Raw genomic sequence first — 20,289 nt, 5'->3', positions numbered from 1 at the left:
AGCTGCTTCCACACAGACATCAGCTAACAGATCCCTACCAGCACAGGTACATGGAAAATGCAGTGGGGCTTTCCTCTGCTCTAACCTTTAAAGGTTTTGGAAGGAGGAGGAGGATCTGTGGGGCATTTAGACAGTTTTCTCATTAGAATAGAGCAGATCAGGTTTTCCTGCTATCCCTCTGTTTAGGCCTCAAGGCCAAGCTCCACAAAGGTATTCAGGAACGTAACCTCCATCTGTAATCTCTGGGAAACCAGGCACCCTAAATAAAACCTGGGAGTTCTTTGTTGTGGATCTTGGCTCAAGCCCCTGATGCCAACGATCCCGAAAAAGCCTGACTTTGAACCAAGCCTGAGATATCAAGCAAAGCCATCAGTGGAAGACACTTACATTCTAATGAAAACACTTTTTCTTTGTATTAATATTTGTTCTCACAACTTTGCAAACAAGGAAGAATTTTAGGTCAGTAAACATGTACAGCTGGAGAAAGTCCTGAAGAAGAAACGAATGCTGAAATCCATAGGAGGTCAGGACTGCAATAGAGAGTGCAATAGCACAATCACGACGTGCATCTGAGGAACCTCTGCCTCGTGGACAACATTCAGGGAGGTCCTGTAACATAAGTCACACTCTCCTCATCTTACAGAGACAGGTAGAGACCAGGAATACTTGCAGCTTGGACAGCTTCTATGATAGACAGAAGGGATCTGTCTTAGCTCTGACAATTGAGCTTCACTCTGGCAGTGCTCCCTCCATAAAAATGTTCACAAGTCAGGGGTATAGCACAAAAGAGGAAAAAATAAAAGATGACTTTCCTTCCCATTTTCCAGAAAAAAAGAAAATAAAATCCCTTCTCTCCTTGGAAAAGCAGCAGGAAATCAGGACATTGCAGTACATTGAAAATCCAAGCACCATTGCTGGTTAGCCCATTGGTTTGTAGTGTCCACCATCATCTAGTCCTCTTAGTGAGACTCAGTCTCACCTGAGTGAAGAACAGGATGAGGGAAGGTCTGATGAAATGGCAACTTCAAGCCAGGATTTGCACTACTGAGAACAGGGGCTGAAAGAAAGAATGTGATCCATTTGGGCAGCTGAGATCCACGTTTGGGTAGCCACACAAGCGTGAGGTCACTCATTAGCCCTCTGAAAATCCCCATGTAAAGAAAAATAAAGACAGTAGGAAAAAGAAAATAGGATTGTCCAGTCGATTCCAGTTCATTCCAACTGAAATGCATAAATCCAGGTGAACGTAGGGCACTGCTGTACAGGTGAAAGTCTGAATTTAAAAAGTGATCCAACAAGTACTAATGCCACAGTGAAAATAATCCACAATCTCCAGTCATTTGCATGACAAAATCACTCTAAGTAAAACCCATACTATGCAATAACAGCGATTTAGGACAGAAGAGTAATATTTCTCCTTTTTTCTTCTTAACATACATTGTGGACATGGAATATTGCTTAGATAATTGCTGTTGTGTTGTAAGATGAGGTCTTTAAGTTCCGATTTTTCAATTTGTAATAAAAGCCTTTGAATCATTTTGAAGTACATTAAGATACTTCTGGAGTAAAAGACAACATCTCCAGGCAACTGGATGTTGCAAGTCCATTTATGTAACTTACTTCACAGTGATTTATTACTCTATTAAAAAGTACAGTTTTCAGAGGGGTTTTTTTGACCTGCTTGAGAAAAACCCCCAAATGCTTTATGAGCACCTAGATCAGCTTTGAGAGCCAAAGAAAGAGGTAGGAAAGCTACACCTATGTAAAGCTACAGAAAAACTTATTTTCTCATAAAGAGTAATTCGAAATTTCTCTCATATGTGCTCCCAGGGCCACGCAAGAAGTTGAACTCCACACAGCAGTGTAGATACCAGAAGCTGAAGGATTTTAAGAAGAAACACGAACTTGGTAAGTTAGTAGCACAACAGATGTCTGTCAGCAGAGTATTTGTGAAGGGACCCTGGTTCCCATGACCTTAGACTCTACTGGGAAGGGACACCATCTCACGGTGGCCAAGTCTTCATGGAGCATCAAAGGGAAGAACTGGAACTCTCTTGTTTATTACAGCTGAAGAAACTTGGAAAGCCAAGCTGGCTGTGCTGGCAGTTCCAGGATCAACTTCTAGTCCGTGGAGAGTTTTATAGTGGAAGATAATAATGACAGCGAAAGAAAATAAAACATGATCAAGCTGTTCAGAAAGAGCCTGCTGGCCACTGTCAAAGCCAGAGATGGAGAGGCCAAAACAGGGAAGGAAAAATCTCACATGAAAGCTGGAAAGAGGAAGAAAAAAGAGACACTTATCATGTAACAGCACAGCAAACAGACAAAGTTATGCTTATGCTGATATCCTGGGGTGGACACCTGCTTTCTAACTTTGTGTGGAATGAACCATTGGTATGTAAAACATATTGGTATGTGAAACAAAGCAAACAATGCTGACATCCTTGTGTCTTTAAATTTCATCTAAAATGATCTGTAGAAGTGCCTTCCTTCTGTATGTGTGTAAAAGTGCTTCCTAGAGAAAGTGAAATACAGAAATAAAGGAACACCAATTAACCAAGGGCTGGGTAAACCCATTGCTTAAAAAACTCAGACTTGAAACACCAAGATCTTCAATGACAGAAGTAGGCTGCAGCTGTTAGGAGCTGCTGCCATCAGACACATAGCTGAAATCAGACAAGCTGAAAGTACCTGTTCCCTAAATAAGCCCCCTCATAATCAGATGTTGTCAGCAAAGGCTAATCTGGAGCACTAAAAACGGGTAACCAAAAAGGTACAGGAGCTAGAAGGCCCAATAATCTCAATATTTGCAATCTGTGCACAGAAAGCACTGGCCACACTGGATGTTATACATGAGCACATTGTGGGGTTGGGCCAAGGTGCTGAAAATATCACTGTTGGAAATACAAGGGGCTTCAGAAAATCCTGAAATTCTGATGTTAGTCTGAATTTCCTCTGATGTCTTGTGTTTCCACAGCCTGTGCACTGAGGCAAAGCCAGCCTAAAAACAGTTGCGGGCACCACTACATGAATCTGGGAGATCAAGGCAAAGAAAGCAAGACTGAACATCTGCCTAGAGTCACATGTAAAGTCCTGTGTGCCTTTGAAATTAATCACTGATAATTTTAAACCAAGAAGCCCAAACCAAAACCAGAAGCTTTGAAAGATGACAGAAGAATCCAGTGCTGCTGTCAGTATGTGGAAGCAACCTAAGGCCATAAATGCCAGCGGGTAACACAGCTGTGAGCCTTGGAATGTATCTGGCTGCAAGTCATCCAGCTCAGATGCTTCAGAGTTCCGAGTCTGCCACAGCTCTTGCCCCAGCAGAGCTGGTGTGGCTCTGCTTGTCTGGCAGCGTGCTGGGATGTGCTGGCAGTGCCAGTGCAGCAGAAGGAGGCAGCACAGCTCTGCACTGAGTTTCCCAGTTCTTTGTGGCTGTGACCAAAAGCTTTTCACCTTGGTCGTTAATTAACTGCTAATCACATTAAACTGATGATACCAGTTTACAAACTAATGACAGTCAATAACATCCTCATCTGTAATGGACTCACCAAGTATAACCAGGCATCTTTGGGTACCATTTCCCAGCCCAAGCCTTCCCATTAGCACTGTTCTGACACTAGTTCTCATTGCTGGTAAAAAAGCAGGAACAATGGGATGCTGCACTTAAAAAGTAGGCTCCATTTAAAATTGCCATAAGGCCAAGAGAAACCCTGTGAATGAATTGTTAAGTTCAAATAGAACCTCAAGCTTATTTTATTGGGAACAGTTTGCAGCAATTATTATGTAAGAAGGCAAAGCTTAATTCTCCAAATCTAACTTTCAAAAGTCAAAAAGACATATAAGGTGCAAGTCTGTCAAAAGCACCCACATTCAACTGTTGAAAATGGCACAGAGAAGATAATTAAAGTGAGGCAAATCATCTGCCTGACATTATCCATTATCCCACTGTTCCTTCTGCAGAAAACATAATGCTACCAAACTATTTTATTCCAGGCTCTGGGGAACAAAGCTGAGCTTGGGCTAAGGAGCCCAAATCTGAGCATATTTCATGTTCAGACAGCGCTTGACTAGAAGAATCCCCAAAACTGCAAATACATCAACATTTTAATAGAAATACCTTTGAGTGCATAAGATGAGCACACCATGCTTCCTACAGTGCTCACTGCCAATTTACCACAGGCTGACAAGAAGAATTAATGTGTTTTTGGACTTCACACAATGTATTTCTTTGCTTATTAAAGCCAGTTACAAGAAAGAGCACACTGAATGTTGGAAGCTCTGTACGCTCATCTGAGAAAGGCTGATAAACTTCTATATGTTTAAGGCTTTTAATTCCCTCCAGGACATTTTTCCTTGATGATATTCTGCTTCTGATTATCTGCCTACCCAAACATGCATATGTAGCAGGGGCCAGCACACAGGCAACTCTGCAGGAAGTTTACAGGGAGGAAACGAATGGTCAGTTTTTCGTTCCACACTGGAAAATATGTTCTTCTTATATCAATATGAGAGTGCCTGCAGGGGACTTAATAGACATGCAGATCCACAGAGTGACTACTTCTGCTGAGCTAAAGAGATGCCAACCCTAACATCTGTGTGCAGTTCATTCTGCCTTATCAAAGGCTTCTTCTGTAACCCTTATCACATAGTGTGGAAAGGAAGGCTAACAAAACATGCTCTGTTAGCTGAAGAACCAAATTGCTGATCCAGTTATTTTAGGCAGAGCACTCTACAAAGAAACCACAGTACTCACCTTTACACAGGAGTAAATGACCGAAACAAACACCACTGTGGTCAGGATCAGGAAACAGGTCAGGAAAAATCCCAGCATAAATGTAGAGCTGAAATCAAGAGAGATGGTTGTTTTTTTTTTTTTGTTTTGTTTTTTTTTTTTTTTTTTTAAATGCACATAATATAGAATAACTACAGCTCTGCTCTCCGGAACATGACATTTTTACAAGCTATGACACACTGCACAGGCTTTCCAATTAGGACAGCAGTAGGAGACATGAGGTGCCTTGAATACCAACAGATACTCTGTCCTATTTAGAATTACTCATGCAGGCTGCAGAGCAGAGAATGCTGCATCTTCTATAGCAATCACCTTCCTGCTGGGGTAACAGTGGTGGGACTGAAAAATATTTCATGCACTAGAGGAGGTGACAGAACAACTTGTTATGGCAGGTCGGCTCCCGGCTGGCTGTGGGCAGGCACCCCTGGGAAGGAAGGCGGGGCTGAGTGCTGCAGTGCAGCTGAGCGGGAATAGTCTCACTGGGAATAGCCACCTGTACTCGCACAGGGAATGTTTGTGTGGCACCATTCTCCATGCTCTGTCTCGTGCATGGAATGAGAGGAACCACGGCTGGAGGACAGTCAGGGAAAACAGCCTTAGCTCAGCCAGCTTGAGAGGTTCCTGCTCCTGCCAACTTTGAAGTACAAAGAAGATCCTGGGGCCAACTTTGTACTATGTATTTTCATCTGTTTTAATCATGGAGATAGTCAACACCAATTTCCTGGTGATTGGTCTCAGGGTGACAGGATAGGCCCCTTCCCAGGAGTTAGCCTTGTTCATAATTTAAAGGAATTCTTCTTGTGATGTGACATTGAGGCCAACCACACCAAAGCCAGCTGGTCTCTGTGTTCTCTCATGACTACTAAGATAATTGTACTTGCTAATTCACTGTTTGAGCCTTTGTGAAATATGTTAAAGCTATTCCTCTTTATCACCATAAATGATCACTGACATTCTGTCTCTAGTTTCAGATTCAAATTCCATGGTGTGTCTTTCATGAAACTCTGGTGGTGACACATATACACCTGTGGTTTCAGTTACTGCTTAATTGCTACCTTCAATAAAAGACCAAAGCTATGCAATTGAAATATAAGGAAAACCAAACCAAAATGTGAAGGAAAGTATATCTAACCTGCAGTTAAAACGTGGAATTTTATTTACTCTTGAACCACATCACCTTTCACACAGGCCAGGCTGACCAAGGACACTTCAGAATTTCCAAAAAACCCCCAACCACCACCCTATGGGCAGCACGGAGGGAGACTGAGCAGCACAGCATTGACACCACACTTCCATAAGGGATTGGCTCCTGCGTAATACAAAGGAGGCAGCCATATGGTTGCCACACATCAGAAATTGTCAAGCTGTCATTTAAATGTTAAACTGGGTTTTATGGAGACAGCTTAGTGGCTGCTTAGGGAGTTTGATGAGCAACACAAGGCTGGTAGAGGGCCTCTGCAGGTGTGAAGTCATGGCAGCAGTATCCAGAAATCCAAAGGGTAAGCCCTTGATAAATGAGTTACTCTCCAAGTACATTTCTGGATGTAATTAACAATGCTTTTATTTCTGGGAATGATCTAGTTTCAATTTTCAGCCTCTTTCAGCTTCACTTCCAGTTTCCCAAAGCAGACCTGTCTGTTTACACAGTGCATTTGTACTGATGTTATTTTGCTGATTCAATCTTTCTGTGAGCACTCTTGCCTGGGAGAGTGAATGACAAACATCAGACTACATGTTGTTTCTGTGACCTTCTGAGTATCTGATCTGAACACTACAAACCAATCTCTAATCCAAAAAGATCTATGGTAGGAACAGAAGGCAGTTGTAATGGCATAAAATAGTACTGGAGTTCTCCTCAAACAATTTTTTTTGCCTTCTTGTAATGAAGATAAATTTGGAGCATTTTCAGAGCTTCTGTGATCTTTTTCTTCAGATTAAAAATTACTAACTACAAATTTATTTCCAACACAGCATTGCTCAGTAAATGATATATTACTGCTACTAAACCAGAGCACAGGAAATACACACATGCTGTAATTTTAAGGGATTTTTAAAGAACTTTTTGAGAAGAAATATCATGTCTGCAGAGCTCACTTCTAGGAAAGATGTAATGGGTTATACTGTGCCTTGCAGAGAAAGCTGCAGGTCACTGCAAGAGCACTGTGCCCCACGGCCCTGAGGAGCTTATGCCACTCTTGCTTGGGAAAAGAAATGACTGCAACCCTTAAACCTGGAGCAAGCCACTCAAAGGTTAGGCATGTGTAGCTCAACTCCCTCTCTACCTTTCTTCTTGCACTGCTGCACTGAGTCCAGAAGAATAAATGTATGAGACATTATGCCTCATCTGTTAAGCAGACCTGTGACCTCAGTGCTCTGAGCAATGAGGCTGTGATGGTTTTTCACCTCCCTGTCCTACTGTGTTCAGATAAGAGGACAACCAAGCCTTGTGTTGTGAATGTGTACTATGCCTTCATAGACAATCCTTCCTACTTAGTGATATTTGTTTTCCACAGGCTTATAAATGTGCTGAACTGAATTTCCTAAGATGGAGATAAATTATAAGAGAAATCACACCAGGAAAACAGAAATCCTCCCATGTCAGTGAGGAGGTTTTAATCTGCACTAGAAATGAGTGAAAACAATAAGAACCACGCATCACTTGAGCATGAATTATTTAAGGATTTTTCTCTTCCCCTTGGTGTTCTGAATTCACAAGAAAAAAACAAAGAAAAGTAGGCTGCAATAGAAGAGGGGAGCAGATGGGAGCTGAGGGATGAAAGGATACTCACTGTGGCACAATTATGATTTGAACAAAGCAGATGAAGAGGAAGACTAGGGAGGCACAAGCCACGTAGGCTCCGAACCTGTCGTCCACCTGCTTGGAGTACTGCAAAAACACAAACAGTTATGTTAGTGGGAAATTTGGCTGCCTGCCTTCTCTCCACAAAACCTTCTACTTGGCTTTTTTGTTTAGGTCCTTGGAAAGCAGTGGTGGTAGGAAACAACTACCGCTCCCAACTCCCCTTCTCCCTGGGCAAGTTGTAAGGGCTTGAACAGACCCAAAGGCCAGGGAACAAACCCACAGAGCTGCGTGGAGAGAGGATTCACCAACCCTTCCTTGCATGAGGGAACAGAAATGGACTATCTGGGATTCTGTGTCACTGCCATCAGACCTAAACTTCTTCCATGGGAAGTTTCCCCAACAGGGACAAATGCTGCTAATGAGGACACCATGCATTTTGTGCAGATGGCTTGACTTGCTCTAATGACAGTGCGAGGATGATGAGGCTTTCACAGTCACTCTTTCCAACTACTTGTCAACATATCGGTTGCACGGGAGCTGCATCCCATTCCCAGTGATGCTTTATTTAGCTTGAAGCATGGTTCTCAGTACAGACAGCCTCAGTGTTTGAACCACAAAATAAAAGGTGCTCTGAACAAGTGAGCACTAATTTCCCTGGCTGTTTTCAGGTATAAAATTGAAGGGAAGGAGGTGGGGGGAAATTATGTGCTTGAGCTTTTATCCAGTCCCACACTGATTCATTGAACAGCTGTAAAACCTGCAAAGGTCTGCTTTTGCAATAGGTTGTCATTCCTGTCATGGAAAGACTGTTTCTAAATAAAATTATAAAATAATGAGTGCAAACTTATTATGAAGCTTTTTCCACTGAATAATGAGTTTAACCTGAAGACCACTCAAACATCCCAAGGATCTGTGCTTGGATTAAAAAAAGAGAAAAAAAGATTACTTTCTTTGGGCAATTAAACCCACCAGTTGTTATAATACTTTTATAATAGCATCTGGGTACTTCTAGACTTAAATGAATTAAAATTTGCAGCCATCTAGAGCTGATGTTGTCTCTATTATATAGTCAGGGAAATGGAAATGATCTTTGCCTCACAACAACAGTATCTGAAACCAAATCAGGAAGTAATGGGCTATTTGGGGGCTCTACATCTGTTTCTCCCTTTTCTCACATTTGTGGGATAGAGAACTATACTTGTTGCTTAAAATGAGCTCCCATTAACCAGAGTAGAGATTGCATCCCAATGAACCCTAATAGTATCCAGGCTCCTTGAGGGGAAAAAGGGCAGGCAAAAATCCCTCCAGAGGTGACTCAGAGCTCAGGGAGACTAAAGTGGGTTTCACCAGTGACTTGAGGGAGCTCAGGGGGACTGCAATCTAAGTTTGGATGCCTCAAAGTCAGAGAAACAATCTGGCTTATTCTGCATTTCCTTTACTGCTCATCATTCATGTGTGTCTGACAGAAATGGCTTCATTTTCCTGGCCAGTGCTCCCTTCAGATGACTGTGACTTTCCAGGAACATGTACATTAAGGTTTCCATGAAGAAGCATGGATGTTTTAAGACCACAACTCCACCTCCAGCACCCAAACACTAGCTTTACCTATAAATATAAAAGTTTGACCTTATGCAGGAGAATTAAAACTCATAACAAGCCTGACTGACATGCTGCAATGATTTTTAGAGAACATTACCTTTTTCTCCAAGTCAGGCTCCCTGAACGTTAAGAGGAACTTGCGCACGTGCTCGGAGCGTAACCGATCAATACTCCTGGCATCGATGGCACGGCCCAGGAACTCATCCACTTCATCCTCCGGGTTCATACTTTCCTGTGTATTCCTGAGGATGCCATGAGAAGGGAGCATAAGAGGACAAGATAATTGCTGCCTCTTCACCATGTAATATCATTCCACTTATAATAATAAGCTGGAGGTTAATGGCATTTCACTCATGACAGCTTCAAGTTGGGAAACGGAGTGTGAGCAGAGAGGAGAATGATATCAGCTCTAGAGCTCATTGCCAGTCCTGAGTCCATTACTAAAAGGATTTACTTGCCCTTTTTCGATACTACATCCATTTTCTTGCCTTAAGGTCTCATTACCATGCCTCATTCTCCAAAACCACTGAGTAGTCTCCTCCCTGCACTCCTCCTCGGACTTATTCTTCCCTGCACTGCTGTGCTGTTGTAGCTGTTAGTGCCTGAACTGGCAAAAAGATTTCTACATCCAGTCCTACTGCTTGCTTCCTAATAATAATTTCTGTAAATATTACTACGAAAATTTCCAAACTTGAATAATTCTCCCTTTCTGAGGAAAAAAAATGGAACAAACATGTAGGGGAAAAAAATGTAGCCTGACTCCCCTTCACACAGTTATTTATGCGTATAAAGCACAAAACATAAAAAAAATATTCTGTTTACAAGGTATTTACTTAAGGAAATGTTGTAAAAGAAAAAGGTAGCAAACAAAAAAAATACAAATTAGATTCTGCTTTCTAAATATGTGGAAGAAGATTTCTAGGTTGCTTATAATCTTTAATGTCAGTATTTTTCTGATGCTCTGCTACAGCTTCTGAAAAATGAGGCTGCTTTTCAAAAACTGTTGTGAAAAAAGTAACACTGGAAACTTAATCATCCTGAGGCATTTTGCACTGAGCATCAGGAAACCTGAAGCAGCTCCTCAAACTCTAGTTATTTTTAAAATCTAACAGGATTTTAATGACTTGATACTGTCACTTTAATGGCCTGCCTTCTTACTAGCTATAGGCAGAAATTAAATCTAATCCTGAAGTGCTGTTTTCCTGCTCTGCTTGCATGATTGCCAAGGTTATCCACAGGATATGCCCATAGTTATCCACTGAAATACGCCCCTCACTTGCACTGGGGCATATTCCAGCGGATAACTATTTCTATGTGCAAATCCCATGATGGCACAGCAGCTTAGGCCTCATATTGTGGGACTTTCACTTTAGGCACTCTGGAGAAAAAATCCTGAGGTCTAACAGGCACAGGGAAAAGTTACACTGCTGAATTTCCTTGGTTTTATTTGTACTGCACAAGAGCACACAATGCACTCAGTGTTGCAGCCAGTGGGCTCCTACAGGTATGACTGTGTTGGATGCAGAGATTGCTCAAAGGAGCTTACAGACCAGAATGTGACTCTCTTGTAAAAGTTAAAGGCCCCTTTCCAAAAGAAAGGCTCTTTTGAAGTTTTCTGCAAAACTGGATCAGATTTTAAGAAGCCCTCTGTAAACCAACCCTTCCATGTACCTCTTGTCAAGAGAAAAATAAATCAGGTCCATCTACTTGTTTCCATTCCACTGCTCTTTGCTCCAGTCAGTGAGCTGAATGTGTCTGCACCTCAGCTAGATCAGGATGACACACCAGTGGCATCTATTTAGTGACAACATAGCAACTACAAACCTAGTTTGTCTCAAGTCTAATCTCTATCTTAGCTAACCTTAGTATTTCAGTGGTGTTGGGGAAAAGTTTTTTTATTTTGAGGCTCTACAGTTATTTAATTCCTTGAACTTCATATATTCCACTTGGAAAATAAAAGTGTTTTTTTCCCTACAGGGTCAGGACATGCTTCCTTAGAGGAAGTACATCTGCTTGAGCACTCAAGGCAATGCTGCTTATTTTCATTCAGTCCTCACAATGTCTTCTGGACTCATAAAAATGAGCAAGGAAATCATTAGGCTTCGTATTTACAGAATGTCTTCCAAGATCCTGTGAGTTATGTACACATTTGGGTCATTCACATTTAGTCATTTCATACCACATATGAGGGATGTGATAGTTTTCCCCCAGAACTGAAGCAAAAGAGTTGGCTCAGCATCTTGGTGAACCATAGTTAAATTTCAAGTTCCAGTCTAAAAACACCACTCAGGAAGATGCAAAGAGAAGAAGAAATTGCCTGCTTGGACTCTGACCTCGGCTGCCTCCAGTTTTGTAGTAGGTCCTTATATTTCTGAGGGCATTTCTATACTACAGTAACTTCTGTGGTTGCAGGCTATGTAGAAATACCCCTGCAGGTTTTAAATGTCCTTGCTGAGATATTGGCAGTGGGCAGCCACCTTCTCATAGCCTGCAGGGAAGCTCAGTCACGTTGCACAGACCCAGCTTTCACAGCCCGTTGTTCCCAAACTAAATTACTGTACAGCAAGTTTGGGTACATTTACATAAATGTAATTTAAATTGAAAGACAAAAGTTCTCTATGCTAAGGACTGCCCTAGAGGCAGTGCCTGTAAGTCAGAGCTGAGGTATTGCCATGGACTAATGAAATTCATATGTGGAAAGTGTATTGATATATTGATCGTGTGATCCAGTGGGGGGAAATCAAGGATTTCAGGTCACTATGAAACTTCCAGAAACACCTTTTAAAAGCATTGCTGAGATTTCTCCAAATGCAGCCAATGGAAAATTGTTGCAAGGGACAGGAACAGCACAAACAGAGCTTGGAGCAACTTCTGCACTCTGCTTGCAAATGTGAAAGCTAGCAATTAACCCGGAGTGGCTTCAGAGTGGTCCAAAAATGCTCTGCTGATTTAATTACTTTCTGCAAATGAAGAGTGTGGCCACTGCCAAAACTACATGTATGCCATAATTTTAAATGCTCCATGCCTAGATTCAATAATTAAATCATGTAGGTGTCGGGTCATGGTTTCAGAGGTGCGTGGTGCCTACACATTCCTTTGCTGCAAGTCAAAAGTATTGACCCTCAGTGTTTCTGCATGTGAAGGAACTGGGAACTTGACACGGTTTAGGTATCTAATTTTAACCAATATCAACACGAACATATTCTGCTAGCCTTTTTTTTTTTTTTTTGGCAAATCTTTGTACTTGAGTTAAATGGATTTCTGGATGAAGAGACTCTGAGTCACTCTTAGGGCCACAGGAGCATTTCTCTGTCCCAGCTCACAGAAGTCCACTTAGCCCTAACCAGTAGCCTGAGAAACATGATAAGGAGCAAGAGCAACAAATTTTTAGGCATCAGTCTCCTCTATTGTTGCCTACCTTGCTCTAAGCAAGCTTAAAAGGAATGCCACTCAGCAAGACTGAATGCGAAATTATTCTAAATACCTACAATACAAGGAAATGCTTTTTTATGTCCAGTTGTAGAAACTAAAAAGTGAACACATTTGGGGGGTTTTCCTCCAAAGGCAATTTTTCAAAATACCACTCATGTTAAATTGTTATTTTAACCATTTCTTTAAAGTTCTATGAGAAAAAAATGAAAATGCTGCTTTAAATGTGGCTATATTTCAGAATATGAAACTTTGAATTTAATTTTTCAAACAAGCTATCATTTCTGAGTTCAGTTTTATATCTAGAAACAACTAATATGCAAAAATTAGTAATATAAAATATATACAAATAAACTCAAAAACTATATGCATTTCAACACATACATAAACTTTTCCTATTGGACTTGTTCAACACTTAGACATACCTTACAGGAAGATTTTGTCTTGGGTCATTTTCAAAGAAACAAATAGTGGAGAATACTCAGGGCATGGGGAAGTGCAGCAAAAGCATTTTAATTAGAAGAGCAAGTTAGAATCACACAAATAAATATTTTGAGGGCAGTGGCTGTTCTGAATGCACATCAGTCAATCTCGTGCCCTCAACTGGCTGACCCTCCAGAATAAACCTCTGGAGAGTCCAGGCATTATTCTTGGCTTCTGGGCATCACTTTTTGTCTTTTTTTAATATGAGAAAATAAATCCCAAATGTGTAAACATAACAGTGTATGAGAGAAGTAAATATGCTTACTTGTCCTTGGGGTCCTCAAAACCCTGAAAGAAAGGAAAAGGACACAATGGTTAGAAAACAGGTTGACCTTGAGAACACCACATATCCTGGGAACGGCATTTTGCAGGGGAGTTTTCAGGGTGCTCAGCTGTCAGGTGTGGAGGGACAGCTTTACCCACCCATGACAATATTTTGTGCAGCCGCATCATTGGGCAGACAGAGCAGTTCTGGAAAAACACATTCCTTCAGATGTAAATCCACGGAAGTGAAGATAAACGAAACGCTTCAGCTGACTGCTGGCAGGCTTTATTTGCAGTCACCGTTACAAATGATACAATGGAAACTGTATGATATTATAACTGAGGATGTATTTTACTTGAAACAAAGCTCAGAACGATAACATAAGTCAACTATTGTATTCTGTAACTATTCCACAAGGTTTCATCTCTTTATGTCAGGGATTGGCTAAGGGTTTTCATTTTGGTTTTCATCTCTTCAGGAGGAACCTCAAGGGGTCTTCTTGCTCCTCCCCTCGTCTCAGGCACACACAGAACCTGTTTTCTTGAATAAGATTTCAGGAATTATTTATAATATTTGCAATAGCCCAAATGTTCACAATTCTTTCTGGACCACCTGAATTGATTAAGTGTCTGTATTTAGGAGCCATCCATATTTTAAGTGGTTAGAAGGTCTCAGAGAAAATTATGTACAGAGGCTTAAGTTTATATGTTTAGCATTAACATACCTAACAGACCAAATTGCATCAAAATGGCCATTTTGCATGGGCTGAGACAAAATCTGCCCTCTGACATCTTGGCTTAAATTTAACTGTAGTCAAGAGAAGTTGTATATTTGACAAGTAGGGTCAAATACTCAGGCACAGAGTTTGTACCCTATGTTCCAAAACATAAAACAAATGTAGCCGGGAGATAGGAAGAACTGCTTTTGTTTTTCTCCCAGAGACTTCAGGCCAAAACTGCTCAGAGCACGTGAGGATATTCCAGCTGCTGGACCTGCAGTGGCAACCAGTCTGGGGGCAGCAAACTGAGAGCCATCCTGACTGCAAAAAAACAAACATCTTTGGGCAAAAATCTTCCCACAGCTGCCTTGTCCAACACCATCAGAAACAAAAACACTGACCAGATACTAAACGAGAACAGATTTTGCCCTTACAACTAGTCAGCAATGTGGTGACACAGCAGAAGTAAAGCCAACACAGTGTCCCTGAACAGCATCAGCTTTGCAGGAGGAAAAAGGGGAGGTTTGTCACTCAGGTCAGCAGCCAGGACTGTGACTCACTGCGAAAGCAATTTCCATTTTTACATATTCCATTTCAGACTAAAACCACACTTCTAAATAGAAAACTGCAACTCCAACTTAACCCATCAAAAATTCAGATGAAGGAAGTCTCTCAGTCCTGTGTAACAACCACCAGAAGACCCAGTGGGATGAAGGAAAGAGTAATGTTGACTCAAAGTTAGCATGTCCAGTTATTCAAGCCAAAAAAAACATGTACATTCTGATTTCACATTAAGGAATGATGAAGTGATTACTAAAATTTTTGTTGTGCCGTTTTTTCCTACTTTTTTTTCCTTTTGTATAATTATTTTACAGTTGTCAGAAATATCTGATTGATTTATTTATTTATCCTCTAAGCAATCCTAAAACACAGTGCCAAAACTGAAAGTTCACTGATTAGTCATGGAGACAAAATGCTCACTAATTTGTCTGGTGTCACAGTCAGTTAGGTTGGGGAAAAAAAAAGAAAATAACTGAACATGAATAGCTACCAGACAAGAAATAAGCAGAGAGAACCAACGAGAAAATACACAATACTTGCTTATTAGATAGATATCAAGTTCACATTTTCAAGCTTAGCCACATGGGAACTGGATGACTGCAGAGGGAGAGTCCCCTAAAATGGTCTGATTTTCACAGACAGCTATGTAACCATCTATCTCACTGAAATCCTGAAACTAAACACATAGATCTCATACTCCTGCCCTCTAGATGCACAGGGTTGAGGATACAGGCCAACCAGATCAAGTTAGTAAAACACCTCAGCAAGCATATCCTCAAAAAATTCACCAATATTTCAAGTGTAGAAAAATACATAGGCTCCATAATTAACTTGTCCTTTATACAGAGGATCACTTGATCAACACAGAATTTGATTCTGCCCTGCTTCTCTCCCTCAGCAAAACTGTTATAAGGAAAGTCTGTAACATAATAGGGAATTCATTGATCTAGCTTTTCAATTTAAAATACTAAATTGTGCTTGAAACCCTGGAAATTATTCATGCTGGTAGCTCAAAATAAATTGGTGTTTCAAAACTAAAGACTAAAAAAAGGCATATTTCAGGTAAAACAAAAGAGGAAAAGATTAATACATTTTCTTTCCTGGATCTTCATTTAATGAGGCTAAATATTTAAGAGTGACTTGAACTTTAATTAGAGAGAATCAGCTTAAAATTAAATGTAGTAGGAACCTCTTTAAGTTAAGCAAATTAAATGATTCACTTCAAGTGCTCTCATTTCATACAAAAGATTCTTCAAGCAGAATTGCCAAAAATGGAATTGTCATGGAGGAAAGTGTACAGGATTATTTTAGGGAAAAAATGCTCAAACACAGCTTCTTGAAAACTGGTCATTTATTGCAGGATATCTTTCTTATTTGCACTGAAATGTTTTGCCAGGATATAGAGCAAATATACTTCTAGAATCTGGGTGTGACCAGAGATTTTCATCCCTGTCCAGTAAAGCGCCCGTGTTTCACTCACATACCAAAAGGCCTTTTAGGCAGAGGAGATGATCACATGCACAAGGTCACTCTGCTCACCCTACTTTTGGTTGGGAGGGAAAATTCCCCCTGGGTTTTGGTCAATGTGTTTTCACCTCCTCCTGTTTCATGGGCGTGCTTGGTTCATTGAAAAATCTGCACTTAAATTATTTCCTTCCCCTTGCACAAGGCTTGAGCACTGATGACATATTGGTCTTTTTTCTTCTCCACAGCTGGCAAATAGTTCAGTATCTTCAGGACTCAGACGCTTTCCTCCAGTTAAAGCCCTTTGGCTCAGCTCACAGCAATTGCAATGGTCTGTGTTACACACAGGATAAACAGTAACACAACCAACCCTGCAGAAAGAGGGTCTACATGGATTTGCCTTCATTCCTAAAGGACTAATACACTCATAATCTGGTAGAAAAGTTTCCAAGCTCAAGCAGGAAAGAGAAATAACAGGAGCTGCTGCTGCAAGCATGTGTATAAAGCCACTCTCCAGCAGCCCTTGATGTCACCTGTCTGTGCTTCCCACTGGAGGCTGGGCAGCTGGGCTGGACTCAGCCTGTTTGGGTATAGAGTAGGTTTGGAGCTGCACAAAGATATGTCATAACTTGCATTTCTGCACACACATGTACAGAAATATGGACACTCAGGAAAAAAAAAAAAAGCAGCTGATAAAAATGAGGTGCCTGTCTTTTAGGAGAGGGGGAATAAAGGGGTAGGAAGAGAAGTAGTCAATTCCTGGAGTTAAGTATATAAATGCCCTTTTGACTGCTTATGGATTTGTACCCAGTAGGCTGAAGAAATGTTGATGGCTTTCTAGGGTGTTATGAAGAAAAGTCTGGGAATTGTCAGCAGGAATGAAAATGGCAAAAGGGGTGATGGCTATGAGAATCAGACAGATAGGAGTTCACAGGAGTTCAAGAATAGCTCCATAATCATGATGATAAAGTAGCCCTTGTTAAGGTCAAAATTCCTTTCCTCTAGAAGGGACCATAAGGCACGAGATAGGTCTCATTGCAGTGCAGTACTAATGGGCTGCTGCATATAGGAACTCATGCAAATTTTATTCAGTCTCATTTTAAATATCCCTAATACTGGGGTTTTTCCTTTCCCCCAGGAGGCTGTATTACTCTGCCATCAGATTGCAAATGTAAAGGTAATAGCATTTAATAATTGCTCTGAGACTAAGACAGTCCTCTCTCTGACTTCAGGAACATTAACTCAAACTTAGCTGAATCAGCTCCCTTTATTTTTTTATGGCAGGTCAGGTGACTCTGAATCTACACTGACATCCTCAGTGGGAGTAGACATGTGCAGGAGGAAAAAAAGAGGGGATGTTATATTACTGCTTCTGTCCCTAAGGCTTACTATTTTATGGGGGATATTTTATGAATATCTATTGTGTTAAAAGCTCATATGACTGCCATCTCTCTGCTTGACTTCTAAATTAACTAAGCCCTTTTCTTTGAAGATTAAAACTGATTCCTTAAATAGAATGATAAAGTATTTGTCAAAGACATGACAAGCTGACTGCTATACCATAATACTTCAAATCAAGAACTATTAGAAATAATAATTGTAACTTCGAGAACATTAGCTGCAATTATTAACATATTGTAAATATGCAAAGAAAAGTGGAACAGACTTTCTATCCTTTTAACTTTTCATTTAACTCCAAAAATAAGACAGTAGAGAGGCTGATGAGCTTTATGACCTTCTTAATGGCAATGTGGGTGGGAAGCACGTATTCCACCCTTAAAAACTTCACTCTCAACTCCAGCAAAGATGGTAAGAGCAAACATAACAAAGAAACTAATTTTTCTTGCCTTTTTTTCATCTCTGGAATGAAGTCAAAGTAGGACTTACATGATGTTAAAGCACAAATCGAAATAACTTGGGACTTAGGGGCAAAATCAGCTTTGTAAGAGGTAAGGCCAACTTGCAAAGCAAAAGTATTTCACAGAATCAATCACCATGGAAAATAGAAAGGGAGAGTGACAAGTTGAGAGTGGATGTAGTTAAAAGCAAACCTTCTTTGGTCCCACTACAAAACTAATTATTCAAATCTATTTTCAGCAATGTTGTACATCCTCTTTGTCCCTGTGGTCAAAAAGACAAGGCTATGAAGATAGATGCTGCCAGGTGTAAATGCAAAAACAAAACTGAAGGACTTCAAAGCACTCAAGCCAGAAATAAGACAATTTCTATACCAGAGTCCAGAAAGAGCTAAGCATGATCGGAAGGATATTTAACAATCATCTAAGTGCAGAACAATAAACTGGCAGAAAACCAGTTTATGAAGCAGATTAAATGATGAGTGTGTCTGCTAAAGCTGGAACACAGACTAATGAGCTCTGAAAAGGAAAGCTGAAGTGCTCCCTTTCAGCAGCCCACCTCACTTGATAAATAGACTTTCATTCCACTGCACTGCTCACAGATGGTGAAACCCTCTACTTCGTTCAACTCAAAATGATTTTGTAGACAGCTCTCAGTTGGCAGACCAGATCTGGCCAATGCCATGAATTTATCTGGTCCATCAGATTTAAATCTAAAGAACATAAGTGGTTGCTTTGGTTGAAATAGGTTTTCCCTACCTCACTTTTAATTAACTTCTGGCTCTGAACTCACATCTCTGAGAAGTGCAGGTTGCTAACACTCTTCAGTTTTCTGTGAACTTTGAATCCAAATTTCTCCAGTTCAAAGGTCATATTTTCAAGTGGTTTATCGTTCTGTGCCTCACTTGTTAGCAGTCACCACAACTTGCAAAACAGACATAAAAATAAGTAGTCCTAGAAATGCTCTGAATCAGTTCCTGGCTCCACAATTTCTGCCCTTCCATCTCTATACTCCAAACAATGATAAACACAACAAGCTTCTCCAGAAACTACTGTCAAATGGCCTTCTAATCAGATGCAGACAGACTGAATCCAAGCTTAACCAGCCTTAATTGAAATTGCCCACTGGCGCTGGCCAGAGCTGCTCACCCTCTCCGAAAACCAGACCCAAACCTGCTGACCTGCATCCTTTTGCCATTAAAGCTTACTGTTTGCTTTAGGAAGCTTTGGAAATCATTCTGGTCAGTGCCATAGCTTCACCTGTGCAATGCTGCCATGAACATCAGAGGAAATGTTTCTGTGAATAAAGGGGAATTGTATCTTTATTTCTGTAGGCTTAATTTAGTCCCACTCGAAACCAGTCTGATACCTTTTAGTAGTGTCTCAATTCAAATGACCTTTTCCCATATGAGTAAGATTTACTCTAGAAAAGGGTACAGAACAGTGGAAAAATTACTAGTGCAAGACTTAAAAGCAAGTATCAAACTCTACCTAGGTTTCACAAAAGCAGCTGCAGACCTGCTGTTGCATCTTGCTGACTCTTATCCCTCTTTTAAAGAACTTAAGCAAAGGTGATTGCAAGCCCTGATCAACTAGCATAAAAGCTAGGTTAGCAGATGAGGATACAAAACTGTGTGAAGCCTCTGACAATTTGAGCAATGTACACTGTACTCCCACTCATTTATATGAGACCTCACGGAACATGTGAATCAGGCAAACCCTCTTTCCAGGTAAATACCACAGCAATTACACAGTGTAACTGCAGGATACGATTCCTCCCCTTGCTGTTTGCGAGCTATCAAAACCAAATTGGCTCTATAAAACCCAGACTAGACTAACAATTTCCTCCCAGGTCTATAGCAATATGTGGAGATTACAACAGAAAGGATTTAGAGAGTTTCCCTCTGCTTGATTACGAGCTTGATTACTACAATAGCAGTGAAAAAATAGTGGGTCAAATTCTTCTCCATTGGGTGCTCCTGTCCAGCTTTGCTGACGTCAGTGTTGCAATTACCAGATTTAGCAGATGATTGCTGGAAAAGAGGATAATGGTGACCTGCAGTTAAATGAAACCTTTAGAAGGAGGGTGAACCGCCGGTGCCTAATTCATGGACTCAAATCCACTTCTCTTTGATAGAGCTGCACTATTGACTGAGGAAAACTTGTCCTATTGAGCTTTATTTTAAATTTTAATCATTTCTGATGTTTAAGCAGTAGAGTTGGCACAGAACCAGCTACAGCATCTGTTCCTCTGATGCACCTGTTCCCCAATTTTGATTTCCAAGTAACAAGTTCTATTGTAGGGGCAACTTGGAG

At 40.7% G+C, this 20,289-nt stretch overlaps 1 protein-coding gene across 2 annotated transcripts in view; it reads right to left on the bottom strand.

Moving 5' to 3' along the window:
- The window catches only part of ADCY5 (adenylate cyclase 5), a 208,438-nt gene that overhangs the window by 17,682 nt on the left and 170,467 nt on the right, over positions 1 to 20,289 (bottom strand). For both annotated transcript variants that reach the window (XM_051787547.1, XM_051787548.1), the window contains 4 exons: positions 13,375 to 13,397; positions 9,295 to 9,439; positions 7,585 to 7,682; positions 4,757 to 4,844 (listed from right to left, as the gene is read on the bottom strand). In XM_051787547.1, coding sequence (XP_051643507.1) covers positions 4,757 to 4,844; positions 7,585 to 7,682; positions 9,295 to 9,439; positions 13,375 to 13,397 — 354 coding nt within the window. The remainder of the gene's footprint in view (positions 1 to 4,756; positions 4,845 to 7,584; positions 7,683 to 9,294; positions 9,440 to 13,374; positions 13,398 to 20,289) is intronic.

The sequence above is a fragment of the Manacus candei genome, unplaced genomic scaffold, assembly GCF_025592945.1.
Source record: "Manacus candei isolate 608988 ecotype Guabito, Panama unplaced genomic scaffold, ASM2559294v1 h1tg000023l, whole genome shotgun sequence".
Taxonomy (NCBI): Eukaryota; Metazoa; Chordata; class Aves; order Passeriformes; family Pipridae; genus Manacus; species Manacus candei.
Note: the sequence above shows the minus strand (reverse complement) of the source record. Positions and strands in the feature narration are given on the sequence as shown.